This window comes from Oryctolagus cuniculus, chromosome 7 (assembly GCF_051225735.1).
Source record: "Oryctolagus cuniculus isolate XC-2025 breed Fujian yellow rabbit chromosome 7, ASM5122573v1, whole genome shotgun sequence".
Taxonomy (NCBI): Eukaryota; Metazoa; Chordata; class Mammalia; order Lagomorpha; family Leporidae; genus Oryctolagus; species Oryctolagus cuniculus.
The window spans coordinates 31,443,614-31,461,523 of NC_142873.1; the positions used below are offsets into that span (position 1 = coordinate 31,443,614).

Sequence of the window (17,910 nt, forward strand, 5' to 3'; positions counted from 1 at the left end):
GACAGAGGGAGTCTGCTGCTCTCTTGCTCTTCTGCTCTCCACCATGGGACGGCGTAGTAAGAAGGCCCTTAGGAGACGCCGGCCCCTTGATCTTGGACTTCCAGGCCTCCAGAAGTGTAAGGATTAAATCTCGGTTCTTTACCCAGTCTGTGGTGCTTTGCTACAGCAGCACAAAATGGACTAATTCGGCTATTATTTGTTTCCCAAACCATGTATTTTGGAATAATCCAAGATTCCTCCTTGTAATTCCCTTGTCAATCTACCTTATATCTTTCTCTCGGTCTCTTTTTTCTCTTCATTTCCCACCACCAATACCTGATTTCTGTTCTCATCAACTTGAACCTCTTAATTGGTATCCAACTCCACCTTCAGCTTCCTATAGTTTATCCTCTACAATGCCTAAATGATCACTGACTAATAATAATAATGATAATTATTATTGTTATTACCATTTATCAAATATATCTTGAACTTAATATAACCTAAATGCTTGGTAAGAACCTTGAAAGGAGGGCTTGCATTGCAGCACAGTGGCTTATGCTGCTGCTTGCAATATCAGCATCTCCTGTGGGGTGCTGGTTCGAGTCCCAGCTGCTCCACTTCCTATCTAGCTCCTGACTAATGTCCTGGGAGAGCAGCAGAGCATGGCCAGGTGCCTGGGCCCATGCCACCCATGGGGCACCTGGAAGTGGCTCCTGGTTTCGGCCAGCCCAGCCCAGCCCAGCTCCAGCACTGCAGCCATATGGGGAGTGAATCAGCAGACAGAAGATTCTCTCTCTGTGTCTGTAACTATGACTTTCAAATAAATAAACCTAAAAAAAAAAGGTGAAAGGTGGGGTAGGCATTGTGGGATAGAGGTTAAGACATCACCTAGGTCGGCACCACGGGTTCTAGTCCCGGTCGAGGCACCGGATTCTGTCCTGGTTGCCCCTCTTCCAGTCCAGCTCTCTGCTGTGGCCCGGGAAGGCAGTGGAGGATGGCCCAAGTCATTGGGCCCTGCACCCGCATGGGAGACCAGGAGAAGCACCTGGCTCCTGGCTTTGGATCAGCGCGGTGTGCCAGCCACAACATGCCAGCCACAGCGGCCATTGGAGGGTGAACCAATGGTAAAGGAAGACCTTTTTCTCTCTCTCTCTCTCTCTCTCACTGTCCACTCAGCCTGTCCAAAAAAAAAAAAAAAAAAAAAAAGACATCACCTGGACTCCTTGCTTCCTATATTAGACTGCCTGGGTTTGAATACCTACCTGCTCTGTTTCTGATCCAGCTTCCTGCTAGTGTGCACCTTGGGAATCCGATGATGGTTCAAGTATTTGGGTCCCTGCCACTCACATGGAAATGCAGATGGAGGTCCAAGCTCTTGGCTTTGGCCTGGCCAAAATTGTGGGCATTTGGGGAATTGAAGATCTCTATCTTTGTCTCTATCACTTTGCCTTTCAAATAAATAAAAATAAATAAGTGAAGGGTCTAAGATTTTACCTTCCTTGTAAGCTAACAAAGGTTCACAGATGATGGCAGAAGACATGGACTCCTGTGAAGTCCTCACTCCGTGAAGAAGACTCCGGGACAAAGGACTTTATTACTTATGATGTGGCAGGAAGCACGTGTTCATCCATTCTTCTTGCCGACAAGTCCCATGAGGATGTCATGGAGGGATCAGGTGGATGCTGCACATGAAGAAGCATTGCATCAAAGCCCATTTTTTCAGTTTTTTTTTTAAGATGGGCCGAAGGCATTTCTAACATTTGCCCTGAAGGGAGACAATATCTTTACTAGACAGTAAGTGGATCTGTCCTCTACCGCAGAGGCAAACACCATCTCTGTCTTCTAAGGTAGACACTATCTTTATAAAAAGTCTGGAACCAACTCAGCTGGTGCTTTGGCTTGCAACGTGCAGAAATGTAAAAAGACTCACGGAAAAGTCTCCTGACAACACTCTAATGCTCACATCTGCTCTGCAAGGTGTGATTCACCTGCCTGGTATTTCACAAATGAGGAAAGTGAGGCTCTGAAAATCTTAATGACTTGCCAAGGAAAAGCTTAATGATTTGCTGAAGAGGAACTGGGGTAGATGGCCAGGGTAGAATGATATGCAAAAACAAGGAAACAAGCTGCTTTTAAGAGATGCTGAACTTATTTTTTTCCTGTAGTTTGAAGCAAGAAAAGGGCTTTGAAGTCTATAATACACAACAAATACACTCATTTTGGAAATGAGAAATGAGAATAATGGATAATTGATTCCACTGCAGCAGTAAAGAAACTTGTGAGGTAAGGCTAAAGCATTCTTACCGACACAGTGGTGTCAGACCCCTCTGGCTGGAAGCTCCAGGAGACCGTGGTCAACCCGCTCGTGGCGTCTGTAGACTTGAACTTGCACGTAAGCCTCCCTTGTGTCCCATTTGCCACGAAGATTTCTTTTGGTGTGTACACCTCCAAGGCTGATACTCCAGCTGTCACTAGAGAAAGAACACAGATGGTTTTAAAGTAGGACTCAGTAACTTAGCATAAATACCATTGTGCATATATATAGAGAAGATGGGGAAAAGACACAGGAAATGACTAGATATATACAGTAATCCAATGCCATTATACCATATATTCTGGCAGGTAATTCAGTATCTAAGTACTTCCTACAAATAGAATAATTGCGGACATCTGAGTTTTTACTTTTTAGTAAGATTTTTAACTTAATATTTATGTTTTTAAACTTAGAAAGACTATTTTTAAGAGCATTTTTACTTTGACAAACACTGAGTGGAAGAGATCCCACATATTCCTTCTCTCTCTCTCTCTCTCTCTCTCTCTCACACACACACACACACACACACACATCAGTTTCCTCTATTATGCTTCTCTGGCATTAGTGTGATGTATTTGTTTCTAATGAGACCCAACATCGTTACATTATTGTTAGCTACACAGCACTGTTAGTTTCACTCACTGTTACACAGCCTATGGATCTTGACAGACATGTATGATGGCCTGCATTTACCATTACAGTAACACACAGACTAGTTTCATTGGCCTAAACATCCTCTGTGCTCCAGCCACTGACCCCTCTGAAGCCCCTGGCCGCCAATGACCATTTACCATCTGTGTGTTTGCCTTTTCCTGTGTGTTCCATGGTTGGAAGTCATACACTATGCAGCCTCTTCAGATGGGCTTCCTTCACTTAGCAGCATTCAGGCATCCTTCCGCCTTATCTCTTGGGGGCGTGACATCTCACCCCTTGTTATTGCTGAGTAATTCTCCATTGATCACAGTTCCATTCACTTCATTCGCTTACTGAAGGCCTACTTCATTGCCACCCTGATGGCTTCGTCTTTAATGCTGTGTCAGTCACATTTTTATTTTTTTAAATGGTTCTCACATTTACCTGTTATACATAATTGTTGTCACATGGAATTTTTTTAATCTTTGATATTTAAAATTTCTCTAAAATTAATTAATTAATTTATTTATCTGAGAGGTGCAGAGAGAGGGACTGAGTGCTTTCATGTTGGTTCACTCCCCAAATGTCTGAAACAGCCTGTGGCAGGGGCTGAAGCTACGAGGTGGAAACTCAATCCAGGTCTCTCCACACGGGTGATAGAAACTCAGTTATCTGAGCCATCGCTGCTGTTTCCAGGGTGTGCATTAGCAGGAAACTGGAACTGGAGTGGAGTCAAGTATCAAACCCAGGCTCTCTGACATACGATGCAAGCATCTTTTTTTTTTTTCTTTCGGACAGGCAGAGTGGACAGTGAGAGAGAGACAGAGAGAAAGGTCTTCCTTTGCCGTTGGTTCACCCTCCAATGGCCGCCGCGGCTGGCGGGCTGCGGCCGGCGCACCACGTTGATCCGATGGCAGGAGCCAGATACTTATCCTGGACTCCCATGGGGTGCAGGGCCCAAGCACTTGGGCCATCCTCCACTGCACTCCCTGGCCACAGCAGAGAGCTGGCCTGGAAGAGGGGCAACCGGGACAGAATCCGGCGCCCCAACCGGGACTAGAACCCGGTGTGCCGGCACCGCAAGGTGGAGGATTAGCCTAGTGAGCCGCGGCACCGGCTGATGCAAGCATCTTAAACTGGCCCAGATGCCTGCCCCTCATCTTCAATAGTTAAAGCAACTAAAACTCTTCTAAGACATCACTTCATTTTAAAGCCAAATGTATTCTGATTCTTTTCCTAGAAAAAACTCGAGGCAGAAAACTGTATAATCTGTGAAATCTAACCGATGGTGTGTTAGGTACACAGCCCTCAAGAAACAACCGACCGCACCGTCATGTTTGTATTCTGCCCACTGAGGTTTCCTGCTAGCCGAAGCCCAGGGCATAGTAATTAAAATGTGTTCCATCATATGCAACATAAAAATAGCTCTTCTTCAACATCTGCAATCAGAGGCAACTGCAGGAATTATGGACTCCTGCTAAAATAAGAGTCTTCACTCAAAAAGAGACACTTCCAGGTTCAAAATGACGGTCACCGAGAAACTTATGTAGCCTAAAGTTGGTAACATAAAACACCCATCTGCAAGAGAAGATTTTTTAAAAGAAACACTCTGCAATAAATATCTGCAGTGTTCCAATTGTTCTCAGAATGTAACAGACAGGCAGAATAACGCAGGGTATTGGCAGCTGGGACGGATGGTCATTTTCAGGATTTTTTTCTTCTTGAGAGCCTGTGACTCCAGGGGGAGGGGGGACAAGGGCACTCCCCCACTCCTCCCAACCATCTTCCAAATGTTTATTCTCAGGACACAATGGGCACTTTTGGCTATTCTTTTAAATAAACTGATAGCCACACTGCATCCAGCAGAATTTTTTTCTGCTAAAGAGGGTGGATTATTATTATAGGGAACAATGGATTATTATTTGTGGTCCAGACCTCAAAACAAGCCCTTCTTTCAGACGAGAAGCAAACAAAAGACATGCCTTGCTGTTGTGGGCAGGCAGAAAAGTAGCCCTGGGGCCCAGGAGTTCAAAATGAAGGGCAGCACAAGACCCGACGAGCTGCACAGCTGATTCCAGGACACAGCACTGCTGTGCAACCCTGACTCCCTCTGTGCGGCTTGGACTAGCTGCATCCGCGCTGAGGAGCACTGCCAAGTGAAGCCCCGCAATCTACAGGCCACACAGGCTTCTCAAAGGTTGCTGTAAACCAGATCCCTGCTTCCAGGAGAACTGGCTTTAAGAATTGTGCCCCTGAGACATTATTTCAAGGCGGAACCAGGCCAAGTGTCCAAGTTTACAGTCCCAGAATTTTGAGCAAATAAAAAACTAATCGATCCCTAACCGGCTTTCAGGTAGTCTATTTAAGATGGACTTAAGTGGCTCTTTAGAACAAAGGGGAAAAAGGCTATGCAGCCCTTAGAACCAGGAAGGTGAACTGCCCCTCTCTCCAATCAGCTAGCTCCTTTAAAGAAAGGAGGCTTCACACACAGTGAGCTAACTTCCCCTCATCGTGGCCGTCTATCCTTCTATGCAACATTACTCCTGTCAGAATTCTTGGAGCCTCTGTTAGTTCTAAGATAAACCTTCTAAACCCCTGGTCTCTGTGTGCAAAGCACACTAAGATGAGGTCTACCCTAGCCACCTATTCCTACGGTCATTCCCTAAACCAAGGCTTCTCTGCTTGGCGCTGCTGATAATTGCATCAGGTGATTCTTTTTGGTTTTGTTTTAAAGATTTATTTATTTATTTGAAAGGCAGAGTTTACAGAGAGAGAGAGAGAGAGAGAGAGAATTTTCCATCTGTTGGTTCACTCCCCAAATGGCCGCAATGGCTGGAGCTGATTCAGGCTGAAGCCAACAGCCAGGAGCTTCTTCCGGGTCTCCCACATGGGTCCAGGGGCCCAAGGACTTGGGCCATCTTCTGCTGCTTCCCCAAGTGCATTAGCTTGGAGCTAATTAGCTTGCAGCTGGACTGGAAGTGGAGCAGCTGGGACTCAAACAGGTACTCACATGGGATGCTGGCATTATATGTGGCAGCTTTACCCACTACACCACAACACCAGTCCCAGGTCGGATGAGTCTTTGCTGTGGGAAGCTGTCCTGTACATCATACAATGCAGTAAATGGCAACTCCAGCCCTCCAGTGGCTGAGGCCAAAATCCTGGGATCTTTCATGTCTTTCGCACAACTTACTTCTAAGCCATAGGCAAAATATATCTTGAAGTTTCTCTCTTCCTGCCCCATCCTGTGTTACCATCTTGGTCCAAGCCACCATCATCTTTCGCTTGGACACTTCAATGCCTGTCTCACTGGTGTCTTTCTTTTCCAGCCTTACTCACTTAATTGTGGTGGCTCCCCAGTGAGACCAGAGAGCTCTTGCTAAAATGCAAGTTAGATTACATCACTCCTCTGCTCAAACCCTCCTAGGGTTTCCCACAGCAGCCAAGATCAGGTCAGTCCTCATGTGGCCCCCAAAGCCCTACACAAACTCCCAGCCACCACTCAGATCTCATCTCCCACCCTTTACCCTCAAACACGCTGCAGCGGCCATGCTGGTCACCTTGGTATAACGCCCCTGCCGGTACAGAGTATCCCAGAAGATACACACAGACTACTCTCCACGCAGCCCAAGCATAGCCAGCCGCCAGTGTCAAACAATTGGGAATGGTGTGCTTTGTCCGGCCCTCTCCTCCTAGCCTCTTTAAGTGACTAGGAGTATTATGCAAATGCACAGTAAAATGACTGTGGAATCCAGACAGCTCATCTTCAGAGTCACAAAAGGGAGCTGTTCTTAGGGGAGAGTTAAAATGGCTAAAACTGCAAAGGCAAAGAACACTGGGATTTGCAGAACTTACTGCTCTAATCTACACTCCATGTCACTGAAGTCTGGAATACTAATCCAGTAAAATACCAAATAGGTTCTTTTTCAGGCCTGGGGTTCACAATGACGGGTTAGCCAGCATGCTTGTGAAATGCATTAAAGCTCCGGTTCAAAAAACTGCAGATGGAAGGGAAAGAGTTTCCTGTGGACTGCTTAGGAATAAAAGGAAACAAAATAAAAACATGAAGTGATGAACAAATGTTTTCAAATCCTGCCAAATGTGAATTCTAAGCTACACACCACCTTCGACCTTCCTGGTAATGGGAGCTGAGCTCACTTTCTCCCTGGGGAAGGTTTCCCGCAGGAGTGGAAGACCTTGCTGAACTATGTTACAGTTTAAAGAGCGAGAAAACAAACAAACAAAACCCAAACAACGCTTCTCTTAATGTAGTGTGGAGAATAAGGTTCCTAGAAGGTACTTCATCGCCAGGGAAGTGACCCTGGCCCTCCTCGCAGGAGCTTAAGCCAAATGAACCACGGAGGTGGAATCACCGGACAAGCAACCAGAGCCTGGGGTCATCTGACCAGGGCACAGTTCCACCACTTCCAATCGAGTCCCAAAACTTGATTTTCTTACATTTTGGATGGATAACAAGCACATTTTAGAAAAAAGAAAAGAAGAAGAGGGAGCCACTAAGGAGCACAAAACAACACCCATCACCACCACAAAGGAAAAGCATTCACCAACGGCTCACCCAAGAGGCCGTTCCCTGGACACGACCTATTTCCAAACTGTGAATTGCTGAAGTATTACAAAGTCAGTAACGCCTCCCAACGCCAAGCTGATCTTACTCCAAGAAAACTCAAACTCTCAAACCATAAAGTCATTTGGAATACTCGGGAGCGGCATTATCATGAATGAACATTTTCACAGTCTAGGTGGGGAACTTGAAACTGTTACTGGTTGAAGCAATTCCATGTTATGTTACTGCTCCAGCCAACTGCAGCACCCTGGTTTGTAAAAACCTTATCTTTTAAACAAACCCTGTGAAGGCTTTCCTAGACATTGAAAGGTGGCTTTTGTTTTGAAAATTGTTTTGAGGCACTTTGCTGTTACCAGTACGGTCTCCTGCTCAAAAGAGTACAATCCAGTAACTTATTTAAACAGCTTTCTGACCTATCTTGTTCTCTGTTGGTACACAGTAACAGTCTGATATTGTAATTTCTCCTAATGCAAGCATAAATATGACCTTTTAGAACACATTAAAAGAAAGGAATGCAAGAGAACAGTAAACACAGAATCCAGAGCAGTGGTCACACCTGGAGCAGGGTGGCAGGGACAGGATGTAAAAGGCACACACCACTGGGCAAGCTCTACTGCCCAGGCTGGACAGTGAGCATGAGGGTGCGCTTGTAACAGTTAACTCTGTAAGCTCTACATGCATGCTTCTGTATATATTTCATTTTTCACAATAAAAGCTTTTTTTTTCCCAAGGAGAAAAGGAAGATATTAGGAATGCGATAAAAATATATCTGTTTAAAAAAAATGCCTTATTAATTTGAGAGGCAGAAAGAGAAATCTCCAATATGCTGGCTCACTCTTCAAAGGCCTATATCCAGATGCCCAGGGCACTGGGAACCCAGTCCAGGTCTCGCACATGGGTGGCAGGAACCCAATTACTTGAGCCATCATCTCTGCCTCCAGGGTCTGCACCAGCAGGAAGCTGGAGTTAGGAGTCAGAGCTGGCAGCCGAGCTCAGGGACTCTGATTTGGGACACAGGCATTTCATTCACTGTGCCAAAAGCCTGCCCTCAAAATTTACTTTCTAAAAAATATACATTTCTTGGGGGCCAGCACTGTGGTATAGTAGGCTAAGCCTCCAGCTGCAGCGCCGGCATCCCATATGGGTGCAGTCATGTTTCAACTGCTCCTCTTCCAATCCAACTGTCTGCTACAGCCTGGGAAAGCAGTAGAAGATGGCCAAGTCCTTGGGCCCCTACACCTGTGTGGGAGACCCACAGGAAACGCCTGGCTCCTGGTTCCAAATTGGCCATTTGCAATGGCTCTGGCCATTGCAGCCATTTGGGGGAGTGAACCAGTAGATGGAAGACCTCTTTCTCTGCCTCCTGCTTCTGCCTCTCTATAACTGCCTTTCAAATAAATAAATAAATGAAATCTTTAAAAAAAATTCAGAGGAAGCTTGGAAATATAACACACATACTTTCAAACTAAAAATGTATAAACTTTTTAAAAATTTTTATTATTTTTATTTGAAAAGCAGTATGTGTGTGTATGAGAGAGAGAGGGGGAGAGAGTCTTTCATCTACTGTTCACTCCCTAAATGCTCACAACAGCCAGGGTTGGGCTAGGCTGAAGCCAGTAACCAGCAACTCCATCCAGGACTCTCACATGGGTGGCAGGGGCCTAAGTACTTGAGCTACCACCTACTGCCTCCCAGGCAGCTTCTTAGCAGGAAGCTGGATTGGAAGCAGAGGCAAGACTTGATCCTGTGCCCTCTGACACGGGATGCAGACATCCCAAGAGGTACATAAACTTACTGTGTCACAGTACCCACCCCTACTTTTCAAATTCCAGAATGCTTCTATCAAAGCATTCAACACAGGATCCCCTCCCAGTGTCCGCTGTGACTCCCAGGCTAGTGCCTTCAGGCTGGATAAAGTGAAAGCAGTTGGATGATGGTGAGTGGAGACCCCGCAGGTGCAGAGCTGTCTTGCTGCCCCTGACCAGTGAGAGGCCTCCACCCCCTCTTCAGAACAGGCCACTGCCGCTGAGGCAGCCTCTTTTAGTCCTTGAAGCACAACTGCTATTTCGGGTTTCTCTTGGCTGATGGCACAAAGGAGGAGGAAGTTACAAAAACATACTCCATTCAGGGAACCAGAGTATTAATAAATTAAGCTTTTCATTCCTCAGGAACACTCCTCTGTATACTCTCTGTGTAGACGTCATGCTTCAGGCCGCAATCTCAAAGTGACTTCCTCCCTCCACACCCTGCGACCCTGCCATCCCTCCTGGGTCAGCGTTCTCTTCCCACTCTACTGGAATGGCTGGCTATCTGCAGCCTTCGGTCAGCAGGAGACCATGTCTGCCTCGATCACCACCTTACTCTCAGTGCCTGACAAGTGCCTGCCCCTTTCGCAACGTCTCCAATAAACATCTATCTGAGAAAATACATGAATGAAAGGAGAAAAGACAGAGTGAAACATACCAAACCCAACTCAGACAGGCTCAGCCCTTACAGTCATCCTGGTCGGCCCAGCACAAAGTGTCTGCAGAGACCGCTGGAGGTCAGGTCTGAATGCTGACACCGCCTGTTTTAGAGGAGGGTCAGACAGATTTCCCCAATAGTCTTCTTCCTATTTAGATGAGAAGCACAGAGGAAACTGGTCTTCTCAATCACTCACATCTTTTTTTTTATTTTATTTATTTTATTTACAGAGAGAATTAGAGAGAGAGAGAGAGAGGTCTTCCACCCACTGTTGGCCATTCACTCTTCAAATGGCTGCAATGACTAGGACTGGGTCAGGCTGAAGCCAGGAGCCAGGAGCTTCTCCCAGGTCTCTCATGTGGGTGCAGGGCCTAGGGACCTGGGCCATTCCTCTGTTGCCCTCCCGGGTGCATTAGCAGAGAGCTGGATTGAAAGTGGAGAAGCTGGGATTCGAACCAGCAGCCCATACAGGATGCCAGCACTGCATGCAGTGGCTTAACCTGCTATACCACAGTGCCGGGTCCGAAATACTCAATTTCTTAAAATCCATGCACTTTTGCTAACCCACAGAATTACCAAATCCCTTTTGGAATCAATTCCTTCCACTCAATGATCCATGTCCAGCTGGCCACATCTCCATCCTTAACCTTTCTGCACCAACAAAGAACTTTCTGTTTCTCCACTGAGAAATGTTCAAAAGGTCTGAATCGGGCCAGTCATTGAACAAATCACTTGAGTCCGTCAAGCCCTGGGATTTCTTCTTTGCACTCCTCTATGTATCTACTGTTCATCTCTCTCTCTCCTGTGACTATTTTCGTATTTTCAATCAACCATTCATTCTTGCAAACACATGCTGGGACTCAGCCTCTGCCCGATGTAGGAACAACCCAGTGGAGACAAACAAACATCTACAGTGCAGCAGCAGACACAGGCCTGGCATCGGCCCTTGGGATGCACCAGTGCTCTGCTGGAGACTTCCCCAGGGCAAGGCTGAAGGCTCCAAACAATCAAGCAAGGGTGGGTGTTTGGCTCAGTGGTTAAGCTGCTGTTCAGGATGCCCCACGTCCTATATTGGAGTGTCCAGCTCCTCTCCTAATGCCAGCTTCCTTCTAATGCGCACGCTGACATGGCTCAAGTACTTGGTCTCTGCTACAGATGGAGTTCCTGGCTCCAGGCCTAACCCAAACTGTTTTGGGTATTTTGAGGAGTAAACCAGCAAGTAAGAAATCTACCTTTGTCTCTGCTCTTCACATTAATAAATTACATTAACTTTTAAAAATCAAGGGCTGGCACTGTGGCATAGCCAGCATAGCACGTGGGTGCCGGTTTGAGTCGCAGCTGCCCTGCTTCCAATCCAGCTCCCTGCTAATGCACCTGGGAGGGCAGCAGAGGTCCTTGGGCTCAGGTCCTTGGGCCCCTGCACCCACGTGAGAGATGTGGATGAAGCTCCTGGCTCCTTGCTTTGGCCTGGCCCAGTCCTAACCATGCAGCCATTTGGAGAGTTAACCAGCAGATGGAGGATCTCTGTCTCTCTGCCTCTCCTTCTCTGACATTCTTTCAGATAAATAAATAATCTTTTCAAAAAAGAAAAGAAAAAAAGGGAAGAAACAAAAATACTGATGTCTGGGTCATACCCCTATCCTCAGGGGTCCTGATTTAATGAGCATGGGTGTGGCTTGGACATCGGCATTTTTCAAAGGTCTTTAGGGAGTTCTAAACTGTAGCTGGCTTCCAGCACACCAATGAAATGCGCGACTTCACGCACAAAACTATTGTACAGTAAGAGTGTAACTGAAGTAGATGAGCCAAGTTGTACCGGCATTTGACCTGGCGTTGAATTCAGGTATAGGTATATGTTCACCTGTAAAATAAGCATGGACCTGAATTTTTCAAAAGACCAGTGTAATATTCTACTGCCTTCCTAATAACACATTTACAAGTTTAAATATCTACATAGAAATTACAAAAACCTACTGCCTTCTGAAGACTACACTGGCAGACTGAGTTACACAGCAGAGGTCTCCAAGGTCCCAAAATCACAAATATATATATAAACTCTCCAAAGTGTGTATGTTGCCCATTCTTATTTCAATGGTTAGAAGTATACCTTACAAACAAATGAAAGGGGGCCAGCATTGCACAGTGAGCAAAGCTACCGCCTGCTATGCCGGCATCTCATATCAGAGGGCTGGTTCAAGTCCCATCTGCTTGGCTTCTGACCCAGCTCCCTGCTAATGAGCCAGGAAAGCAATGGAAGATGGCATAGTACTTGGGCATCTGCCACCCGTGTGGGAGACCTGGGCTCCTGGCTTCAGCATGGACCAGCCCAAGATGTTGTGGCCATTTGGGAAGTAAATCAGCAGATGGAAGGTATCTGTCTCTCTCTCTCTCTCTCTCTCTCTCTCCTCTCTCATGCTCTCTCACTCTCACTCTCCCTTTCAAATACATAAGTCTTGAAAAATAAATAAATAAATGAAATTGCACCAAGCTTTAGGAGGCTCTAGAGCACTGTGGCCAGAATCCGCAGGACTACTGAAGGGATGAAGGGAGCTTGAAAACCACTGCACTGCTTGGTCTTGAATAGTTCACGTCTGCTGCAGGGATGGGAAACCAGTCTGCCGCCACAGCAGCCGAGGCTGGATAGAAAGACTCACCATACCTTAACCACAAGGGGAAGTGGATCAAACAGGGGAAAGATTTCATGGTTCCTCTGCATCTGTGGGGATTGGTTCCGGGATCCCCTTGCACACATAAATCCTCAGAGGCTCAAGTTCCTTATGCAAAATACAGTAGCATTTGCATAGAGCCTGGACACTTCACACACACACCCCCCCACCGCCCCGTGTACTTTAAATGATCTCTAGATTACATAAAAACCTTATAACATGCTCGCTTCGGCAGCACATATACATATAAACCTTACAAGGTATAAACAGTTGTTATGCCATATTATTTAGGGAATAATGACAAGAAAAATGCTTGCATGTACTTAGTACAGATGGAATTCTCCTCCACAACACCTTTCATGGGGGTTGGCTGAATCCACAGATATGCAGGGCCAACTGTAAATGCGCCTTTTTTTATTTTTATTTTTATTTTTTTTAGAGCTGTGGGCACTCTCAGAGCTGTGGCGACTACGGGGTTATGCTTTGGGCAGGTTCTTAATTTGAACGTCATGCAGACTTGTGCATGTCAATGTCTTGCTTAAAGCTCCTCCAAGCAGGCCACAACGTGCACAATCCTCAGCCTGGCACACTGGGCTCTTCAGTGCAATGCCCCCTTCCCTCGCCTTCCACCTGGCCAGGGCCACTGCTACTGAGCTGGCATCGGTGTGCTGTCATTTCTCCAGGCACGTGACACCCTAGTCTACTGAGGCTCACCTTGGTAACGCCACGGGATTTCAAGACTCTGCCTGAACACGGCTTCGGTAAAGCCTTCCCTGAACTGACCACCTCTGCACCTGCCCACCACTCAGTATTCCTGATGCTCTGCTTCGCAGCTACAGCCTATGGAAGCTGCCCTTTCCAGTGACAAGCAGCATCTCACTTTTGGTCCTGGGACTATAATTGCCATGAGCTCCCCTGGTGAACCCAAAACTCATCTTGGCCTCAAACTGTGTCTTCCTTGGGCTTTTTGTGCCCAGCACCTAGGTTACCTTTCTGATGCTCAGAAAGCTTCCAAAAAATGTTCAAAAAGACTGAGCAGACAACAGCCAAATTTTTAAAAATTCCTATAATGTGAAGTTATGGGTAATGAAATGCATAAGCGTTAATTCCCCCTCACCCCCGCCCCTAACACAAGACACAGCCTTAAATGAATACCAGTTAAGCTTCTGGCTCCCAGAAAAATCCAGCTATAAGAGGTCCAGATGAATCAACTCTAGTTTATCACTGCCGGAAAGAGTTCAAAGTGTAAATGCTCACCCTGGGACAGGAAATAAAATATGAGAGGAGTGGAAACATCTGTCCCCCACTCCTGTAGAGATGTGGGCTTTATTAAATAAAAAGACAACAGTGCTAATCAAGCAGTTTAATTATTAAACAGTAATAAGTGCTAGGTTCTCATCAGACTGCACCACGGACACACACACAAGAATGTAAAAAGCCAACACTGGGTACCTCCAGTGTGCAGGCACACTGTGTGCAGACACACTATGTCTAGGCATAATGCAGAGAGTGGAAAAATGGCTATTGAAGCAGGGTTACACAGTATCTGGTCTGTGTTTCACTGTTTATACAACCTTATCTTCCCTACAGAAGTTCCTACTAAATAATCTCTCTAAGAAGCAGAGACCATAAGTAGCTAATTAAAAGCTGAAGTTCAAAAAACGAGGAGGTCAGGAAATGCTTTATAGGCGATGTACTTGAATTTCATCTGGAATGTTGAAAAGAATGAAGATGGGAAGGGCATTTTGCAGACAGGAAAACATGAGATAATTTTTTAAATGAATTATGTAGATTAATTTGCCTGGAGTAGGCGAAAACATTTAAGCTGACAAAGCAGGCTGAGCTTGGATGAGAAGCTGGAATTCGGGGACTTGTGCTGTGGGAAAGCAAATTAAACTGCTGCCTGCAGCACCTGCATCCCATACAAACACAGATTCGAGTCCTGGCTGCTTCACTTCCAATCCAGCTTCCTGCTAATGCACCTGGGAAAGCAGTGGAAGATGGTCCAAGTGCCTGGACCCCACACCCATGTAGGAGACCTGGAAGAAGCTCCTTGCTCCTGGCTCCAGTCTGGCCCAGCCCTAACCATGTGGCTATTTGGGGAGTGAATCAGTGGATGGAAGACTTCTCTCTCTCTGCTTCTGTCTCTCCCTCTCTGTAACTCTGTTTTTCAAATAAATAAATAAATCATTAAAAAAAAAAAAAAGAAAAGAAAAGAAAAAGAAGCTGGAACTTGATCCTGAAGAAAGTGGGTACCACTGAAGATTTTTTTTTTTTTTTTTTTTTTTTTTTTTTTTTTTGACAGGCAGAGTGGATAGTTAGAGAGAGAGAGACAGAGAGAAAGGTCTTCCTTTGCCGTTGGTTCACCTTCCAATGGCCGCCGCGGCTGGCGCGCTGCGGCCGGCGCACCGCGCTGATCCGATGGCAGGAGCCAGGTACTTCTCCTGGTCTCCCATGGGGTGCAGGGCCCAAGGACTTGCACTCCCGGGCCACAGCAGAGAGCTGGCCTGGAAGAGGGGAAACCGGGACAGAATCCGGCGCCCCGACCGGGACTAGAACCCGGTGTGCCGGTGCCGCAAGGCGGAGGATTAGCCTAGTGAGCCGCGGTGCCAGCTACCACTGAAGATTTTTAAGCAGGGTGATTGAGTAAAAGTAAACCTTTTGGTGGACATGTTAAGATATACAGAAAAAGAGACACTGGAATAATGTTTTTCCCAAAGGATTTTTGTTTGTTTCAATCTGTCCCCAACACTGGATAAAACAGACTTCCAGACACTCATCTTAAGTCTTGCAAAAACAATATCGGAGCAGGCATTTGGCATCACTGTTAAGATGCCAATATCGCGTATGGAAACTACCTGAGTTTAATTCCCAGCTCTGGCTACTGACTACAACTTGCTGCTAACGTTGACCCTGGGAGGCAGTGGTGATGATCCAAGTAAATTGGGAAGCTAGACTGAATTCCCAAATCCTGGCTTTATCCTGGCCCAGTCCTGGCTGTTGTGGCATTTGAGGAGTGAACCCGTGGATGGGAGCTCGCTGTCAGTCTTTCTCCATCTCTCAAACAAAGAAACATTAACAAATAGAATTGTTTTTACACATATAAGCCTGGGTATTTTTAAAAACTATGCTGTTGTATATGTCTCATTTTTTGAAACAATTAGGATTTATATATGATTGTATATAAGGATTTATATATGATTGTATTTGTCAAACGACTGCTCCACACTCCTGGAACTAATTTTTTAGAATACCACAACCATTTTAATACAAACTGTGGAGGTCTCCTTGGCCCCTGGCAATAAGGAAGTCCCTAATAAAAATGTCCTGTTGGGGTCGGCGCTGTGGCGTAGTGGGTAAGGCTGCCGCCTACAGTGCTGGCATCCCATATGGGTACCAGTTTGAGTCCCGGCTACTCCACTTCCAATCCAGCTCTCTGCTATGGCCTGTGAAAGCAGTAGAAGATGGCCCAGGTCCTTGGGCCCCTGCACCCTCATGGGAGACTTGGAAGAAGCTCCTGGCTCCTGGCTTCAGATCAGTGCAGCTCCGGCTGTTGCAGCCATTTGGGGAGTGAACCAGCAGATGGAAAATCTCTCTCTCTCTCTTTCTCTGTCTGTCTCTTTGCCTCTCTCTCTCTCTGCCTCTGCGTAACTCTGCCGTTCAAATAAATAAATCTTTTTTAAAAAAATGCCCAGCAATAGGGAAATCACTATCTGCCTGAGATATCTACCTCCCAGGTTACAATCCACAAAGCAGCAGTCAGCGGCTCTCCCACTGCTCCCTTGCAGTGTATTTTACTAAATCTAACTCTGCTCACTCCTGTCTGTGTGCTACTGCTAGGGAATTCTTTGACCACCTGTGATGCTAACCTCAATCAGTGGCTTCCCATGACAAAAATCTTGCTAAAATACATTGTTTTCACTTGTTTCATAGGGAGTGAAAGTTAGAAACAGGATATTTACATAATTTTAAATCATTCCCCACACAATAATTACTAATTTTTTAAAAAATTTATTTATTTATTTGAAAGTCAAAGTTACACAGAGAGAGGAGAGGCAGAGAGAGAGGTCTTCCATCTGATGGTTCACTCCCCAACTGGCTGCAACAGCTGGAGCTGTGCAGATCTGAAGCCAGAAGCCAGGAGCTTCTTCTGGGTCTCCCGTGTGGGTACAGGGGCCCAAGGACTTGGGTCATCTTCTACTGCTTTCCCAGGCCACAGCAGAGAGCTGCATAGGAAGAGGAGCAGCTGGGACTAGAACCTGGTGCCTATATGGGATGCCAGCGCTTCAGGCCAGGCATTAACCCACTGCACCACAGTGCCGGCCCCAATAATTACTAATTTTAAAAAGGGGAAATATTAACAGTCGTGAAGCACAGCAGACACTGCCTTAACCTGAATCGAAGTCCCCAGCACACCTGTCTCCTGCACTCAGCACTGTGATGAGCAGAACGGGGCTTCTGTGCATGCCAGCAGACATGCCCAAAGGGACTCACAGACAACCTGATGTGGGACAGGCCACTGTATGATTGGCCTCTATGATTTGTATTTGAAAATATCAACGCAAATGTTTAAAAAAAAAAGAATCTGGAAGTGCTGCAGAATAAAGGTGACGAGTGAGACAGGATTCTGGATTTTCCCCTGGTAGGAGGGGCAGTACTGGGACAACAACCACATCTGAATAAAGTCCCAGAAGGGGCAGGCAACGGGACCGTTTCAAGACTCACGTCCCAAGTGGATCATTACGCGGTGGTTATGTAAGAGGGTGGCCTTAGCCTCTAGGAGACACTCACTAAAGCATTTAGGGAGACAGGAGCAGGCCTGCTGCTGTTCTCACACAGGGGAACAGTGAGATTTAGCAGATGTAATAAAATGCTGACACTGGAGAAAGTGGAGGGAAGAGGAGATGGTATTCTTCACATTCTTTTGCAACTTTTCTATAGTACTGAAGTCATATCCAAATAAAAATGGAAAAGAAAGACAAGACAGCATTCTGTTTACTCTTTAGTTGGTAACCTGGGATCTTAGAAACACAATATAATGAGTACTGACTGCCCTCAGGGCCATTGCAATCTGTAGGGTTTCTGCCCGACCCAGATGTCCCAGGCCCTGATGAGTTCTGAGCTCTTCCAGATGCTCTTGACTTTCCCCTCCGTCTGCTCCACTTGGAGCTCCTCAGCTGACAGCACTGCCCCCATCAGCCCAATTTCACCTCCTAATTAACTGCCCTAATCTCGCATAGGCCTGCGGGCTCATCTGTCCAGCTCAC

The 17,910-nt window shown here is 46.2% G+C and overlaps 1 protein-coding gene across 2 annotated transcripts in view; it reads right to left on the bottom strand.

The window, feature by feature from the left end:
- MPZL1 (myelin protein zero like 1) overlaps positions 1–17,910 on the bottom strand; it is a 68,785-nt gene that overhangs the window by 28,574 nt on the left and 22,301 nt on the right. Inside the window, exons 2-3 of one of the 2 annotated variants that reach the window (XM_089299626.1) lie at positions 2,287–2,453; positions 1,477–1,664 (exon numbers count right to left, since the gene is read on the bottom strand). Coding sequence is in view for 1 of the 2 variants with exons in the window: in XM_008264119.5 (XP_008262341.3) it covers positions 2,287–2,453 (167 nt within the window). In the remaining variant the exon portion in view is untranslated. The remainder of the gene's footprint in view (positions 1–1,476; positions 1,665–2,286; positions 2,454–17,910) is intronic. The other variant, XM_008264119.5, reaches the window with a different exon arrangement.